Below are 16,545 nucleotides of genomic sequence, written 5' to 3' on the forward strand. Positions count from 1 at the left end.
GTTCAATCGAGGCATTCAAGAGGGCATTAGATGATTATTTGAATAGAAATAATGTGCAAGGATATGGGGACAAGGCACAGCAATGGCATTAGGTCATAATGCTCGTTTGGAGAGCTGGGTCAAACACGATGGGCCAAATGGCCACCACCTGTGCCGTTAAAATTCTGTGAAATTGCTGAACAATTTGTGCATATAAAGGTATGCCTTCGTATTGAAGGAAAAATGGTTAATTGATTTAGCATGTGTTTCATGGTGTCCTCTGCTTGAATGGCAGAGCAGGTTTAACTGACCATATAGTCTACTTCTCTTATTTCTTAAGATTCATGTCTACATGTGAATTTTTAGAATGTACATACTACTTATTGCCACCCTAGTGATTAAGCCCATTAATATACCCATCCACCCAAAAATACTCCTCCCCTGCTTTTCCTGATATAGATTATCTCTTGTTCCCATGTTTCTGCTTTGGGCTCTTTGAACCACCCACTTGAAGGTCTGGTGAGCTTAACTTGTCCTAACCTGAGTGAATATTTTTCTCCATGGGATGTTCCTCTTCCATTGATCAAGAGTCAGGAATTCTCAATGAAAGCTGCATCTTGTCACTGTGCAGCCAGTAAATATTATGTTGCTCCAGATTTTAGCATAAGGATGTTGCCGCTTAGTTTTGATCATGTGCTAGGTGACACTTTCCTAAAAAAGTGTCTAGCTTTTATTTATAAATGCTTATTGTAATAACACATATCTTAAAGAATGCCCGAAAGTGAAATATGCAGAGTCAGCATGGTTTTGTGAAAGGGGAATCATGTCTAACCAATTTATTGGAGTTCTTTGAAGAAGTAACATGTGCTGTGGATGAAGGGGAACCGGTGAATGTGCATTTCCAGAAGGCCTTTGATAAGGTGCCACATCAAAGGTTATTGTGGAGAATAACAATAAAAGCTCGTGGTGTTGGAGGTAACATATTGGCATAGATTAAAGATTGGCTTGCTAACAGGGAACAGAATAGGCATAAATGTGTCATTTTCTGGCTGACAAGATGTGACAAGTGGTGTGCCACAGAGAACAGTCCTGGGACCTCAATTATTTACAATTTATATAAATGACTTGGATGAAGGACCGAAGGTATGGTTCCTAAATTTCCTGGTGACGCAAAGATAGGTAAGGAAATAAGTTGTGAAGAGGATATAAGGAACATAGATTAAGTGAGTGGGCAAAGATCTGGCAAATGGAGCATAATGTGGGAAAATGTGGAATTGTTCATTTTGGCAGGAAGAATAAAAGAGAAGCATATTGTCTAAATGGTGAGAGATTGAAGAGCTGAGACTTTGAGGGATCTGGGTGTCCTAGTGCATGAATCACAAAAGGCTAGTAATTAAGAAAGCTAATAGAATGTTATCATTTATTGTGAGGGGAATTGAATACAAAAGCAGGGAGATTATGCTTTAGTTATACAGGGCCTTGGTGAGACCACATTTGGAGTACTGTGTGTAGTATTGGTCTCCTTGTTTAATGAGGAATGTTAAATCCTTTGAGTTCAAGACCAAGGAGGTTATGCTTAACTTTTAGAAGATAGTAGTTAGACCTCAGCTTGAGTATTGTGTACAGTTCTGCACCACACTTCAAGAAGGCTGTGAATGCATAGGAGAGAGTGCAGAAGAGGTTTACAAGAATGGTTCCAGGGATGAGAAACTCCAGCTATAAAGATAGATCGGAGAAGTTGGGACTGTTCTCCTAGGAGAGGAGAAGGCCAAGAGGAGATTTGATAGAGGTACTCAAAATCATGAGGGGGCTGGACAGAATAGATAGGGCAAAAGTGTTCCTGCTTGTAAAAGGATCAAGAATGAGAGGGTACAGCTTTAGTGCTTTGTAAATGAAACAAATTCGATGTGAGAAAAAACTTTTTACACACGACCAAGTGGTTCATGTCTGGAATGCACTGCCTGGAAGTGCAGTGGAGGCAGGTTCAATTAAGACATTCAAGAGGACATTAGATGATTGTTTCTATTCAAGTGATGTGCAAGGTTGCAGAGAAAAGGCAGAAGAATGGCACTGAGTCATAATGTTCATTTGGAGAGCTGGTGCAGACACGATGAGCTAAGTGTCCTCCTTCTGTACCCATAATAATTCTGAGATTCTGTGAATGCATTGGAAACAGTTAGGAGAAGGTTTAATACCTGGGATGGGCGGGTTGTCTTATTATTCATTCATGGGATGTGGGCTTCATTGGGTGGGCCAGCATTTATTGCCCATCCCTAGTTGTCTTTTGAGAAGGTGGTGGTGAGCTGCCTTCTTGAACATCTGGAGTCTGTGTGGTGTAGGTACACCCCCAGTGCTGTTAGGAAGGAAGTTCCAGGATTGTGACCCACCGATGGTGAAGGAACAGCAATATATTTCCAAGTCAGGATGGTAAGTGACTTGGAGGGGATCTTCCAGGTAATCGTGTTCCCAGGTGGTTGGACAGGCTAGATTTGTATCTGCTGGAGTTTAGAAGAGTAAAGGTGACTTGATTGAAACATATAAAATCCTGAAGGGACGTGACAGGGTGGATATGGAAAGGATGATTTCTCTTGTGGGAGAATCTAGAATTTGGGGTCACTGTTTAAAAATAAGGGGTTGCCCATTTAAGATGGAGACTGGGAGAAATTTTTTTGAGAGTCATGAGTCTTTGGAAATCTCTTACTCAAAGGACTGTGGAAGCAGATTCATTGAATACTTTTAAGGCAGGGGTAGGTAGATTCTTGATGAGCAAGGTTGTCGGGGGTAGGTGGGAATATGGAGTTGAGATTACAATTAGATCAACCATGATCTTATTGAATGGCAGAGCAGGCTCAAGGGGCTGAATGGCCTACTCTTCCTAATTCATACATTCATAAGTTTCTGCATTAATTTTGGTCGAAGGAAGTGTGTTCTCACTACTCTAAACTCTCATTTCCCTTCGAGCCCAGCTGAAATCTGGTTTAGAATTGCAGCCGTTATCTATTAAGTTTCAACTCTTTAATGTGAAATCACATGTTTGACCAGAATCTGCATGCTATATAGCTGCAAATGGGGGTTATTTTGCAGATTGTTCCGATGTCATGTATTCCAGGGCGCCTCCAAATTTTGACCATTTTAATAATTTTTCACTCCTTCATCCCACTCATGAAGGTGCTAACTTTAGTGACTCTATGGGTGAAGGGTGCCCTTTGTGTAAACTTAAAAGATAAGTGAAGTTCTGGTGAAGGGTTGTTAACCTAAAACATTAATGCTGTTTCACTCAACAAATCAGGCTGCATCTGTGGAGAATTTCCAGCTTTTTCTGTTTTTATTATTATAAAATGATAATTGGTTATTTGATCAAGTGGGTGCGGTTATATTTCAGTTGATTCTAATCTATTCTGTGCAACCATACTGCAGAACACAATAGAATGGATAATGATTATCAACAGGGACCTGACTGATTTACAGTTTTCTAGCCTGGGGCACTTAAAACGAAATTTAAAAAAGGAAAGAAGATTTGCACTTGATAGCGCCTTTCATGGCCACTGGATGCTCCCAAGTGCTTTGCAGCCAATGATGCACTTTTGATGTGTAGCCACTGTTGAAATGTAGGAAACTCAGCAGTCAATTTGTGCACAGCAAGCTCCTGTAAAGAGCACTGTGTTAATGGCCAGATATCTTTATTGGTGTTGATTGGGGGATAAATGTTGGCCAGGACACCAAGGGTAACTCCACTGCTCTACTATGAAGTAATGCCATGGAGCCTCTTATGCCCACTGAGAAGGTCAGTGGGTCCTGATTTTAACATCTCATCTGAAAGATGGCACCCCCTACAATGCAGAACTCCCGCAGTACCTCACCAAGATATCAGCTTTGTTTTTTGTGTTCAAGTCCTAGGGTGGGACTTGAACCCAAAATCCCCTGACTCAGGTGAGTGTTCCCAGCTGAACCATGGCTGATACAAAATTGTAGTATTATTACAGTTATTACTTACATCAGCTCGTCCAATGCAGACCAAGAATTGAATCTGACAGTTCCTGTGGCTGCTCAATGCAGATTTTGCCAGCAGTGTTCTTTGCAGCCTGTGATTCCAACCACAGAACAGTTTCCCACACTATCTGCCAACCTTGGGTCAGGTACTAGAGGCTTTTCTGGCAGCAGTTCTCCACCGGAGAAGCTTGGGAGAGAAGATTGAAAGTTCTCTGTTAAATTAAAGAGCATGGTCTTGGAGATGGAAGGGAGGAGTTGGGAGTATGTGCCTGGGTGGGGATTGATTTCTCCCATTTTGTGAAATGGTATCTAATTTTCCCAGAAGTGTTTTCAGTTTTGACTGGCATATTAGCTTTTTGCCAACTGCTCCAGAGATTCAAATCATAGATGGAACGTTTATGCTTTTAGTGACACACCAACTTGAACTAAAATTTACTGTATAAGCTTATTTCTAGGGAAGCACTGGCTTTATTACTTTTATCCAATATTTTACCTAAAATGCTTAAAATTGTATATGTCCTGCCTTAAATTTTTATTAAATCTAACCTCCAACATTCTTCCCACTTACTTTGCATACTAAGTTCATTCTTTTAACTCTTTCCTTCCTCTGAGCCTTGGATTTTGCCATCCAGTGTTGGAAATGCTTAGGTTAGGGTTTATGCTCCTGCTGCTGCATTGCTGTGTCAAATTACTTGGCAATAATACAAGTAAACTTTAGTGATTACAATTGTAGTTCAGTATATTTTAACAAGATAATTGTTTATGCTACCTGTTATCATTTCAGTTCAAATATGGAAAAATCTCTTCGAAACAAAATGGAAGTGTGAAGAAAGGTGTAATTTTTGCAACATACTCTTCACTAATTGGTGAAAGTCAATCAGGCGGAAAATATAAAACCAGGTTAAAGCAACTTCTGCACTGGTGTGGTGAAGATTTTGATGGAGTGGTATCCTTTTTGGCTGTGAAAAAATTTAAATATAACTGGTGCTCTGCACTACTGCAAGTTTGCTTCTGCAAGTGACTTTCTGAAATCAAAATGTCTGTTTTGTACAAAGATGTATTTAATGAAGAAATAAAATTGCTGCTTTACGGGTACCCATTCTACTTAATTATGAAGTGCACGAATACTCTATTTTCTGTTTCAGTAGAGAGGATCCCTTTTCTCTCTCTCTCATTATATCTTTGCACCCTTCCACGTGGTTGTCTGTATCATTCTCACCCAAAGCCATTGTTCTCTCCATTTCAGTTCTCACTCGTGCCAGCTTTGAAGAATCCTTTGGATGCATGCTTTACCCCATTCTCCTCTTTTACATGCTGTCACTTCAAAGCACTATCCATAGATATAAGGTCAGCTTTCGCATGATGACACCTGGCTCTGTCACTTCACCACACGTCTTAATCCTATCACTGCTTATTTGTTGTCAGACTTCCTGTCTGTCATCCAGTCCTTGATGAAGTGCAGCTTCTTTCTAATAAACATTGGAAATTTTCTTGGGCCCTTGCCACAAATCCGGTTCCTCTTCCTGGACACTTTTGGTGACTCCTGTCCCTACCCTGGCCTGAGCGGAGAAGCTTACCCCATATCTTTATCACAAAGACCACTTATTCCTACCGTAGTTACGATGCCCATCTTTGTTTCTTTGTTACTGAAACCTCACCCCTGCCTTTGTCAGTTCCAGGCTTATCTCGTAAAATTCTCCTAGCTGGCCTCCTGTCCTGCCTGCTTGCTGCCACCTATATCTTGCACAAAGCCAAAACTGCCCTCACCACAATGCCTCCAATTTAAAATTCTCATTTCTGTGCTTTAATCCCTCCCTATATCCGCAATCTTCTCTAGTGCTACTATAACCGCCACCATCAAACATTCCATTCTTTTGACTCTAGCCTCTTACGCATCTCGCTCCTGCTGCCTTCAGCTGCCGAACTCCCACTCTCTGAAATTTCTCCCTAAGCAAAGTCCATCTTTTAATATTCTTCTCAAAACCCAGCTCCTTGGTCAACCCTTTGGTCATCCCACCTAAGATCATCTCCTTTTGGCTTCATGTCTGTTTTCTTCCTTGTATCTCTACAATGCATGGGTACGTATTAATGGTACTATACAAATCTTAATAGTCTGTTGAAGTATGATTCGGCTATTGAAACTGCAACACCTCATGATTTTCTGTTGGAATATTAAACATCTGTAGAGAGCAGTAGTGAAGCTTCATGCATTCCTTCACTGGTATCTGCAGTGCCCACAGACATCTTTCATAGTGAATATGCTGGCAATACAGTAAGCTGAAGGAACCCTTTGACTTGCTGTTGATGCCACAGTGAAACTGCTTCAACATTTGGTTCTGAACCATGAAACAAAACCTCGTTATGGCCTTCTGAAGCTGGTCACGTACCAGTACAATTAATTAAGAATTGCCTTGACTGTATTATTTCAGATAGTGTTTGATGAATGCCACAAAGCTAAAAACTTGTCTCCAGTTGGCTCCTCAAAACCCACAAAAACAGGTCTGGCTGTATTGGAATTGCAGAACAAGTTGCCGAAGGCAAGGGTGGTATATGCTAGTGCTACAGGTATGAAAATTACATTGTTTTATTGAATAATCTAATTGAGGTGTTTAAGATGATTGAATAAGTTAATAGGATAGGGAGAACTATTTCATCTGATGGTGGAGTCCAGAACAAGGGAACGTAATCCAGCAATTGAGGACTGTGGTTGAAGCATCTGGTTCTAGAAGATGAAGGATGTGGCTGAAACTTTATCGGGTGTGGTGAGCCTTGAATGAGGCAATGACCCCTGGTCCATTGGTTGGATAAGTGAGGTTGTTTTGGGGGTAAGAACAAAATGTCAACATCTGGATGGCTCTCGGTGAGAGTGCATTATCACGGATTAGTAGGATTTTGAAAGAGGTTACGAACAAACAAATTAGGAGCAAGCCACTCGGCCCCTCAAGCCTGCTCCGCCATTCAATAAGATCATGGTTGATCTGATTTTAACCTCACATTCCTGGCTCATCCCAATAACTTTTCACCCCCTTTCTTATCAAGAATCTATCTGCCTCAGCCTTAAAGATATTCAAGGACTCTGCCTCAACCACCTTTTGTGAAAGAGAATTCCAAAGTGTCTCAACCCTCTGAGAGAAAAAGCTTTTCCTCATGTCTGTCCTAAATGGACGACCCCTTAATTTGTAACAGTGACCCTGAGTTCTCCGACATGAGGAAATACCCTTTCTGCATTCACCCTCAGCCCCCTCAGGATCTTACATTTCAATCAAGTTGTCTCTTACTGTTCTGAACTCCAGTGGATACAAGCTGATCTGTCCAGCCTTTCCTCATAACCCGTCCATTCCAGGTATGAATCTAGTATACCTTCTCTGAACTGCTTCTAAAGATTCTTTCCCTCGGATAAGTGTGTATCTCTGGCAGAAAGCAGTTACCAAACCAATCTTCAAATATGACCGCTGTAACCGAGGTGTTGCTGTTAGCCTTCCAAAAGGCTGCCAGATGAGATTTATTTTTCCTTTTTGAAAGCTTGAAAGCTTTCTGCTCTATAAACCAACTTTAGTTCACATTTAAAGCCAGCCACATTGGCACATAGCAGAGGTGTCAGCTTGTCCTTTCCTGCTTTAAAACCAAGAGCTGTCTTCTTCCGAAACATAGGTCCTATTTGGCGGCATCTTCCAGAACAGGCCAGTTTCAGCTGTGTTGAAGACCGCCTCTGTCTTCAGTGTATTCCTGCAGCACCTTGGGAAACACTCATGCAGCTGCATGGTCAGCTGAAGCAGCCTCCCACACCAACTTCAAGTTATGTAGCCCAAGATGCTGCTTAATCGAACCATCTAGTGCTGGCTGAGAATCCTTTGGAAGTCCAAGGAGGAGCACCTTCTGCACCACCTTCATCGTCACCGATGACACCAGCACTACCCTCTTTACTACTGTTTGTGCTGATATAATTCAATTCATTTGTTTTGAATGATTGGACCATTAACTGGGATCCTCCTTTGATGGTGCTTCTCTATCCACATGTTGAGTAACTTTTCCATTTCCTCTTAAGTATGGATCTTTCCTGCTTGCAAAAGTTAACTTGACAGTATGACTACCAAAAACACTAATACTGGCCCTTAATTTTTTCTCAGATTGCCTAATGCACCTGATTGTGGATTCATTCAGAGTATTCCCTGGCCAACATGGTAGCACTTGCACCATTTCTTTAGTCCCTCAAAGACTGTGACTTTTGTTCAAATGTCATCACTTCCCTGGGATGTTTTCTGTTTGGCACTGAGTCATAGAGTTACACAACACAGAAACAGGCCCTTCGGCTCATTGTGTCCATGCTGGCCCTCAAGCACCTATCTATTCTAATCCCATTTTCCAGCACTTGGCCAGTAGCTCTGTATGTTATGGCGTTTAAAGTGCTCATCTAAATATTTAAATGTTGAGAGAGTTCCTGCCTCTACCACCCCATCAAACCGTATGTTCCAGATTTCAACCACCCTCTGGGATGAAAAAATTTTCCACAAATCCCCTCTAAACCTCCTGCCCCATACCTTAAATCTATGCCCTTTGGTTATTGACACCTCTGCTAAGGGGAAAAGTTTCTTCCTATCTACCTGATCTATGCCCCTCATAATTTTGTATGTCTCTGTCAGGTCCCTCTTCAGCCTTTTCTGCTGGAAGGAAAACAACCTTAGCCTATCCAGTATCTCTTCATAGCTGAAACGCTCCAGCCCAGGCAACATCCTGGTGAATCTCCTGCACCATATCCAGTGCAATCACATCCTTCCTATAGTGTGGCGACCGGAACTGCACACAGTGCTCCAGCTATGGCTTAACTAGCGTTTTATACAGCTTCACCATAAGCTCCCTACTCTTATATTCTATGCCTTGGTTAATAAAGGCAAGTATCCAGTATGTCTTCTAAAGCACCTTATCTACCTGTGCTGCTGCCTTCAGGGACCTATGGGCAGGTGCACCAAGGGATCTATGGGCATGTATCTGGGAGGACGACAACATCTGAATATGACAGCAATTTAGCACAATGCTTGGAAGCAAAATAGGTTTCAGGATGACTGAACTGTAAGGCTCTGACTCACTCATTTTTAGTAAAGTGCTGCACTGTACCTGTACTGAAAAATACTGGTCTGGAGTTAATGTATCCTGTGAATCTCAGCAAACCATGTATAGTTAGAGATGGCATTTGCACAGTCCATGCATTCTACATGGGAGAAACAACGCGCAGCGTTTTTATGGCCTCAGAATTCAGTGTTTTATTAACCTTTTGGGGCCAACATGTGTTTAGATAAGTTTAACATTTTACATTGCAGATGAGTGAAGATTGGGTCCATGAACCGCAATCGAGTGTATAAACACATGAATTTACAATAGAGGAGGTTGTGAATGGCGGGAGTTGACTGTATTTTTTCAGTCTCCGGTGCAGAATGGATGACTGACAGCCTTCCCTGGAGTTGAAGATCATTCCTCTTAAGATTTTTCCTTATGTGCTTTGAGGGAACAACAGGTTCCTCAGGAAGACCTGATTTTTTTTCTAGTCCCAGAGTTGAAAGCTTGATGCCCATCAGTCTTCTGTCATCATGAAACCAAGCATTGCTGCTAAATTGCTGTCGTGTTCAGTAGCTGATGTCCTCCCAGACACAGAAGAAAACTCATATGTCTCCAGATGCCTTCCCTAAGGGCCGAGAATTCTGTGGGTAATTGAATCCGCCACAACTGTGACTTAGCGAGAGGAAAGAGTTGGAGTTAGGTAGAAACTGTAGTTGTAAAAAGGAGTTACGGCAACGCATGTAAATAGTTAGATATAGTTTTATATTGTTGGAAATTGGATAGTAAACTTGGGAGGTGTAGTATAAAGGGTTACCAGGTGGGATATGCAGATTTGGCATAGATGATGATGTATCAGTGACGTCAGTCAGTCATGTGTTTGACTCTCCTCTGTCTTCTCTCTTTATATAGAAAGAGGGGTTGGAACAACATGTGTAACATGTTTAGATGTAGTACTGATAAACAAGTGTAAAGCAGATACCAGAGTGTGTCTACAGCTTGTCTAGTAATTGAGTACCACGCCTAGATAAGGAGGACCATCTCAGAACAGTTCCCTTGCAGGATTTGAGGAAGTGTAGTCAAGAAAGGTGTGGGAGTCGGTGAGTTGAAAGTGAATATTTGTCAGCCGATCCCTAGAAATGAGAGAAAAGTTGTTGATGGGAAGGGATGAATTGGAGATGGACCATTTGAAGGTGAGAGAAAAGTGAAAATTGGAAGCAAAGTTGATAGCTGAAAGGCCCCCTTCCATGCTTCATTCAAATGTATACATGTAAACTAATAAAACATGCTTTTCTCTGTTATACTTCTCTGAGCACTATTAAAAACTAGTGCAGGACTGTTAAGAGCTTTTCTGTACAACTATTTGGTACTGCAGGGTGTGATCAGTGGTCTATAAATGCAGCAGTTTCTTTTTGTGTGGTACAGTGTTTTGGAATTCTGGGACTTTTGAACAGTGAACACTTCAGTAAACTATCTTTCTTCAAAATAGGTGCATCAGAACCCCGAAACATGGCTTATATGAATCGACTTGGAATATGGGGTGAGGGCACACCCTTCAAGGAATTCAATGATTTTATTCAGGCTGTGGAAAGGAGGTAAATAAGCTGCACAATCAGCAATTTAAACACAAGTTATCTCATACATTGTCATTGGACCAGAAGCTCAGACTAATACTCAGGAAACATGGGCTCAGATCACACCATGGCAGCTGGTGGAATATATATTTAATTAATAAATCTGAAATTATAAAGCTAGTCTCAGTAATGGTGACCATGAAACTTATGATCGATTTGTTATGATGTGGCAGGTGATGTGTGCCAGGTGGAACAAATTCACAAGGGAAATTTGGCTATGCTATCACAATGGTTTTGCAATTTGTATTTATTATGAGAAGATTTGGGCACTGAATTGAGAAGTAATGAGTTCACTAACACCTTTAGATATTTTAAAAACTAAATTAAAACATTTATTAACACAAAAAAAGGTTTCAAGCACAAGGTTACAGTTACTTAGTACTATAACAAATCCCAAAATTTCTAATTAACCTGACTTCCCAACTACACACCCCCTTTAAGGCAACAGTCCAAAATAGATTTTTAATTTAAATAGCAAGCCAGTACGTTTACCACATCACCCACTCGACAGTGGAATTCCAAAGGTTTTTCTCCAATTTTAGTTACTGGACACAGACTTTTGTAAAAATGGCTGGAGGCTGTTTCACACACTCTTGTTAGATCTTTCATGGCTCCTCCAACATAGCCTTTCATTCTTTTTATATATGTTTCTCTCTCTCTAACCTGTAAACTCCATTGTTCCGCATGTCTTTGTAAAGTTACTTTTCCCATAATATAAAAATCTTTCATTTTGCCTATATGGTCAGTACCTATTGGGAAAAATAAACATCATAACCTTGCTTGTTGGTTGTAAACATCCTACCATCCCTTTGAAACCTAAACAACTCCTTCACTTATCTAAAAATGCAAATATCCTTCACACCTTAAATGCTAAAATCACATCCATGTTTATTCATTAACATTTCAAATGCCTTTTACCCCTAACTATTTCTGATAATTTCAAGCTTGCAGCCTATCTGACTCTAATTAAATCACACACAGCCATCTACGCTCACACCCGTGAACCTGCTTTAGAATAAATCACAATAATATTGTGAAAATTATTATATAGTTTTGTGACATTTGTTGTAAAAAACCATCTGGTTTACTAATGCCCTTTAGAGAAGGAAATCTGCTGGCTTTACCTGGTCTGGATTGCATGTGGCTCCAGACCCACATAATGTGGTTGACTCTTAACTGCCCTCTGAAGTGACCTAGCAAGCCACTGGGTTCAAGGGCAGTTCGAGGACAAATGCTGGCCTTGCCAGTGCTGCCCACATCCCATGAAAGAATAAAAAACAAGTCATTTAGAAGTTCTCAGTTTTACATTTGTATTATTTTCCTGATGGCGTGCAAAGACATTACTCCAATGTTTGACCATAATTTATATAGAGATTGTATTCAAATCCCACCATGGCAGATTTTAAAACCTAACTGAATAAATAAATCTGGTATTTAGTGTATGAGTATTAGAAAATGACCATGAAAGTTTCTGCATCATATAACCTCAACTGGTTCATTAATTAACTTGAGAGAAGGAAGCCCACATGATTGACTTTCAATGCCCTCCTGAGCAAATGATGAACAATAAATAGTGCCTTGCCAGTGTTGACCAAATTCCACATACAAATAATAAAAGTGCACCAAATCCTGTTTTCAAGCATATGCGCAGAGACTTATCAAGTGTTGCTGAGTTATGACTTTTTCTTGACCCAAGAACTTTTGGAATTTCCTCTTTAATTGTTGCAGCAATTTGTGTACACCTGTGTGTAGCGTGAGGGTGTCTGTTGTGCTGATTTCAGTTTCCTCTAAGTATAGCATTCTGAGGCATCTTAAATTTCCTAATTAGATAAGGTTCATTGCTGTTGGAATTTGTCAATTCTTTAAACCCTTCACACAAGTTCTGAAATTATTCAAAGTGATAACTCTTATTGGTCATAACCCCAGCGGTTTTGTTCAGAACAAGTAAGACTTGGTGCACGCTACTGTCTGAACAGCAATATCAGGCCATTACGCCCTGGTTAGAAGCAAGAGCTTCATGTAACCCCTACCTGGTAGTGCCCCAGGTACCATCGTGCAATGCACAATACCTCTATAATCCCTTGGCTCAGGAAATCCCTTCTTATACTTTTCTATAGGCTTTGCTATATAAACAACGGTTTAACCCAATAATATTGCTATAACAAAAACAAAATTTGCTGGAAAAACTCAGCAGGTTTGACAGCATCTGTGGAAAGGAAGACAGTTAATGTTTTGAGTCCGTATGACTCTTCATCAGAATGAAAGAGGAATAAGAAATGTAAAATATAAGCTGTTTAAGGGCGTGGGACAGATGGAGCTGGATAGAGGGTCAGTGATAGGCGGAGGCAAAGGAGAGGTTGCCAAAGATATCATAAACAAAAGGACAAAGGGGTGTTGATGGTAGTGATATTAGCTAAAGGATGTGCTAATGGTGACATTAAGGGTTGAAATACTGTCATTTGACAGCGCAATTATAAATTATGCCATGGACCCATCTTCCTGCCTGTCAGGTCAGAGTCTCAGAGCCTCTGACTTCCCACATTCACTCTTCATCAGCTCAAATGTTCTAAGGAGCAAGCTTGACGAAAGCAAGAAAACATGGTGGCCTTGGTAGGCAGCAGTTTTGTCTCAGCTCTACTTACAGCTGACACCAGGTTCTGCTTTTAGTTCTCAGGCATCTCTGCTAGATTTCTGCTGAGTTTACCTTGGTACAATTTGGCCAATGAAGGCCCAAATCACAGTTTCCCATCAGGCCACTTGTACCCATGTTGTATTATAAGCAGGAATGCAAAAACAGTCATATATTTACATTAGGTTTCCCAGGATTCTTACATTTATTAAACCATTTCCAATTGTTTTTCCAATGTAATTATTGCCGGCTGTATCTCATGAACCTATTTCACTGCAAATAGTATTCAAATCAAATATTCAGCTCCACAAGTTGTTGCTTTTTTATCCTTGATAACTGAATTAATAGGTTATAATGTCACTGCACCTTCATGTATAAATCATTACTGGAGGGAGCGGAGTGGAACATATCTACATGTGCTCTATCTGTGCTGAGCTTATTTTGGTTCACAAGATTCTCTGGAAACGCTCTTTTTGCCAGGGCCATTGATGAGAATGTGACAACAAGGTCTCTGTTTCTTTTTGCGTTTTGAGGGAAATTTCTAGTCCTTTTGGAACCCACAGCCAGTGAGATCAGTCCTCTCTGATAATCAAAGTGTGAACCTGAATCATAAAATACTGTATATTATTCAGTAATTCAGCTATTTCTAAAGATTCTCATGTCATAGCTATTTCACAAACACCTATTTGTTTTATGGGTGATTATTATAAAATTGCTTGGAATAAAGCCCATATTGATCTTGTTCGTATTTTTTATTGTAATAAACCAGAGGTGTTGGGGCAATGGAAATTGTTGCCATGGATATGAAGCTAAGGGGAATGTATATAGCAAGACAACTGAGCTTTTCTGGAGTAACCTTCAAAATTGAAGAAGTTCCTTTGAGTCAAGATTACATCAAGATGTATAATAAAGCAGTTAAACTGGTAAGTCATTGTTTAAGCTTCAGACTTTTCATTGCATGTGTGAAAATTGGAACTGAAACTGCTGTGATCCACCTCTTTGCTCATGTAAGATTCTGTAGCAGATATTGTGAAAATTTAAGGTTAACCAGCCAGAATCCATTTTAATGGTGTCTGGTTTGTGCCTTGAAGCCACTGATTTTAGATCTTCACTGCGTCAGTAGTGTCCATACATGATTGTAAACCCCTGCTCCATCGTGTGAGGAAACAGAGAAAACAGTGCTGTAGCAATAGGTTACTCTAATTTTTATTAGGAGCCAGTAGTGGAGTGCATTGGGGTATAGTGGGACCAACCAGCTATTAGTGTTAGTGTAGGGAGAAAAGCTGATAGTAAGGAATATTGCTAGATTTCTCTCACAAAGCATGGAACAAACAGCAAGACGCTAGTTTCTGCTCCCATAAATGTATTCTGTATCCCTATAAAGCTTCCTGAGAGAGAGCTGTAAATCTAAAGGTAATTCATCAAAACTGTATATTATGGTCAAAGGAAAGACTAAGGCTTTTGCAATCTCAGGGCTTTCCAAAGCACTTCACAGTTAATGCTAATGCAGCACATTTGAAGTGTAAGCACTGTTGGGCTGTGCGGAACTTGGCAATCATTTGATGCACAGCAAGCTCCCATGAACAGTTTAACAATGAGTAGATTTTTTAATGATTGCTGAAGACACCAAGAAAACCTCCTAGCTCTTTGAGTAGTGTTAGAGAATCTTTTACAGCCACTTTGGGGCAGGCAGAACATTAACTTTTGCTTGAAAGATGGCACCTTGGTGCAGCACACTCTTGGTGCTGTTTATACTGCCTCTCTTGGCTGGAGCCTATAACCTTTGCTGTATCTAATTTCTCCTCATTGCTCAAGTTTGCAATTATCGGAGCATTTCAGACCAGCAGTTCCCAAGATTTGAGTTATGGTTTGTACCAGGTTAACAGATTTCAGCCTGAGCAGCAGTTGGGTCTTGATGTCCCCCAAGGAGAAAAATGTTTGCCCCTCTGATAACACTCAAACGCCACATGAAATGCATGTGTGGACAAGTGACTGTGATGCTCCCATTGTTGAGTAGTCCTCTGTCTAGAATCATGCATTAGTAACCACATGAAAGAGGCATCTTTTGGAGAGGAAGGCAGAAAATTGATGGAAAATGACGTCATTTTTCAAATTCTTTCTTCATTGCGTCTTAAAAATTGTGTAATTTTATCATAAAGTTTGCAATTTAACAGCACAAGTGGAATTAATTGGGCTGCGTTCATTGTTGCTACAGAGGTCTACTTTAATCACAGTTACATTAATTGCTCTATCTCCATATCCTTGTATATTTTTCAGTATTTATGCAGTTTCCTTTTAAATGATTTATAGTCTCTGTCAATAGTTATTGGTTGAGGATTATGTTCCAATACCTTGTGCAAAAACATTTTGTATTTATTGAGCAGTTTAAAACATTCTATCATATCTGTGGTGAGAATATTATAGTTAGAACAACAATTTTCTGATCCTGTTGGAATGAAACAGTCTTGAATTGTATAAGTCTAGATTTGAGAGTGGTTTCCTTGATTTGCCTTTACAGTGGGTGGAGGCCAGGGAGAAATTTCAGATGTCAGCAGAACTGATTGATGCAGAGCAACGGATGAAGAAGTCCATGTGGGGGCAGTTCTGGTCAGCACATCAGAGGTTTTTCAAATATCTCTGCATCGCATCCAAAGTTAGAAGAATAGTACAACTTGCTCGAGAAGAGATCAAAAATGGAAAGGTAAAGGATTGTAGGTTTAAGCTAATGAATAAAGGACTTGTGTCAGGAAATGCATGCTTTATCAATGTGTAGAATGGAACCAAGGACCATAAATATAAGATTCTCATTAATAAATCCTGTAAGGAATTCAGGAAGAACTTCTTTATCCAGAGTGTGGTCAGAATATGGAACTTGCTACCAGATGGAGTGGTTGAGGCAAACAGCTAAAATGCCTTTTAATGTGAAATTGGTTCAGCATACACGGATAAGAACGTAAGAAAAGGAGTAGATCATTCGGGCCCTCGAGCCTGCTCTGCCAATCAATAAGATCATGACTGATCATATTGTGTTTCGATTTCCATATTCCCATCTAACCCGATAACCTTTGATTCCCTTGCCTAACAAGAATCTATCTACCTCTGCCTTAAAAATATTCAATGACCCAGCCTCCACCTTCTGAGGCAGAGAATTCCAAAGTCGCGCAACCCTCCAAGAGAAAAAATTGTTCCTCATCTCTGTTCTAAAAGGGTGACCCCTAATTTTAAAACAGTGCCCCCTAGTTCTGAACTCACCCACAAGTGGAA

At 40.3% G+C, this 16,545-nt stretch overlaps 1 protein-coding gene across 6 annotated transcripts in view; it reads left to right on the forward strand.

The window, feature by feature from the left end:
* The window catches only part of sbno1 (strawberry notch homolog 1 (Drosophila)), a 148,518-nt gene that overhangs the window by 50,529 nt on the left and 81,444 nt on the right, over positions 1 to 16,545 (forward strand). For all 6 annotated transcript variants that reach the window (XM_041202788.1, XM_041202785.1, XM_041202786.1 and 3 more), the window contains 5 exons: positions 4,754 to 4,915; positions 6,399 to 6,534; positions 10,508 to 10,613; positions 14,051 to 14,204; positions 15,800 to 15,982. In XM_041202788.1, coding sequence (XP_041058722.1) covers positions 4,754 to 4,915; positions 6,399 to 6,534; positions 10,508 to 10,613; positions 14,051 to 14,204; positions 15,800 to 15,982 — 741 coding nt within the window. The remainder of the gene's footprint in view (positions 1 to 4,753; positions 4,916 to 6,398; positions 6,535 to 10,507; positions 10,614 to 14,050; positions 14,205 to 15,799; positions 15,983 to 16,545) is intronic.

This window comes from Carcharodon carcharias, chromosome 13, assembly GCF_017639515.1.
Source record: "Carcharodon carcharias isolate sCarCar2 chromosome 13, sCarCar2.pri, whole genome shotgun sequence".
Lineage (NCBI taxonomy): Eukaryota > Metazoa > Chordata > Chondrichthyes > Lamniformes > Lamnidae > Carcharodon > Carcharodon carcharias.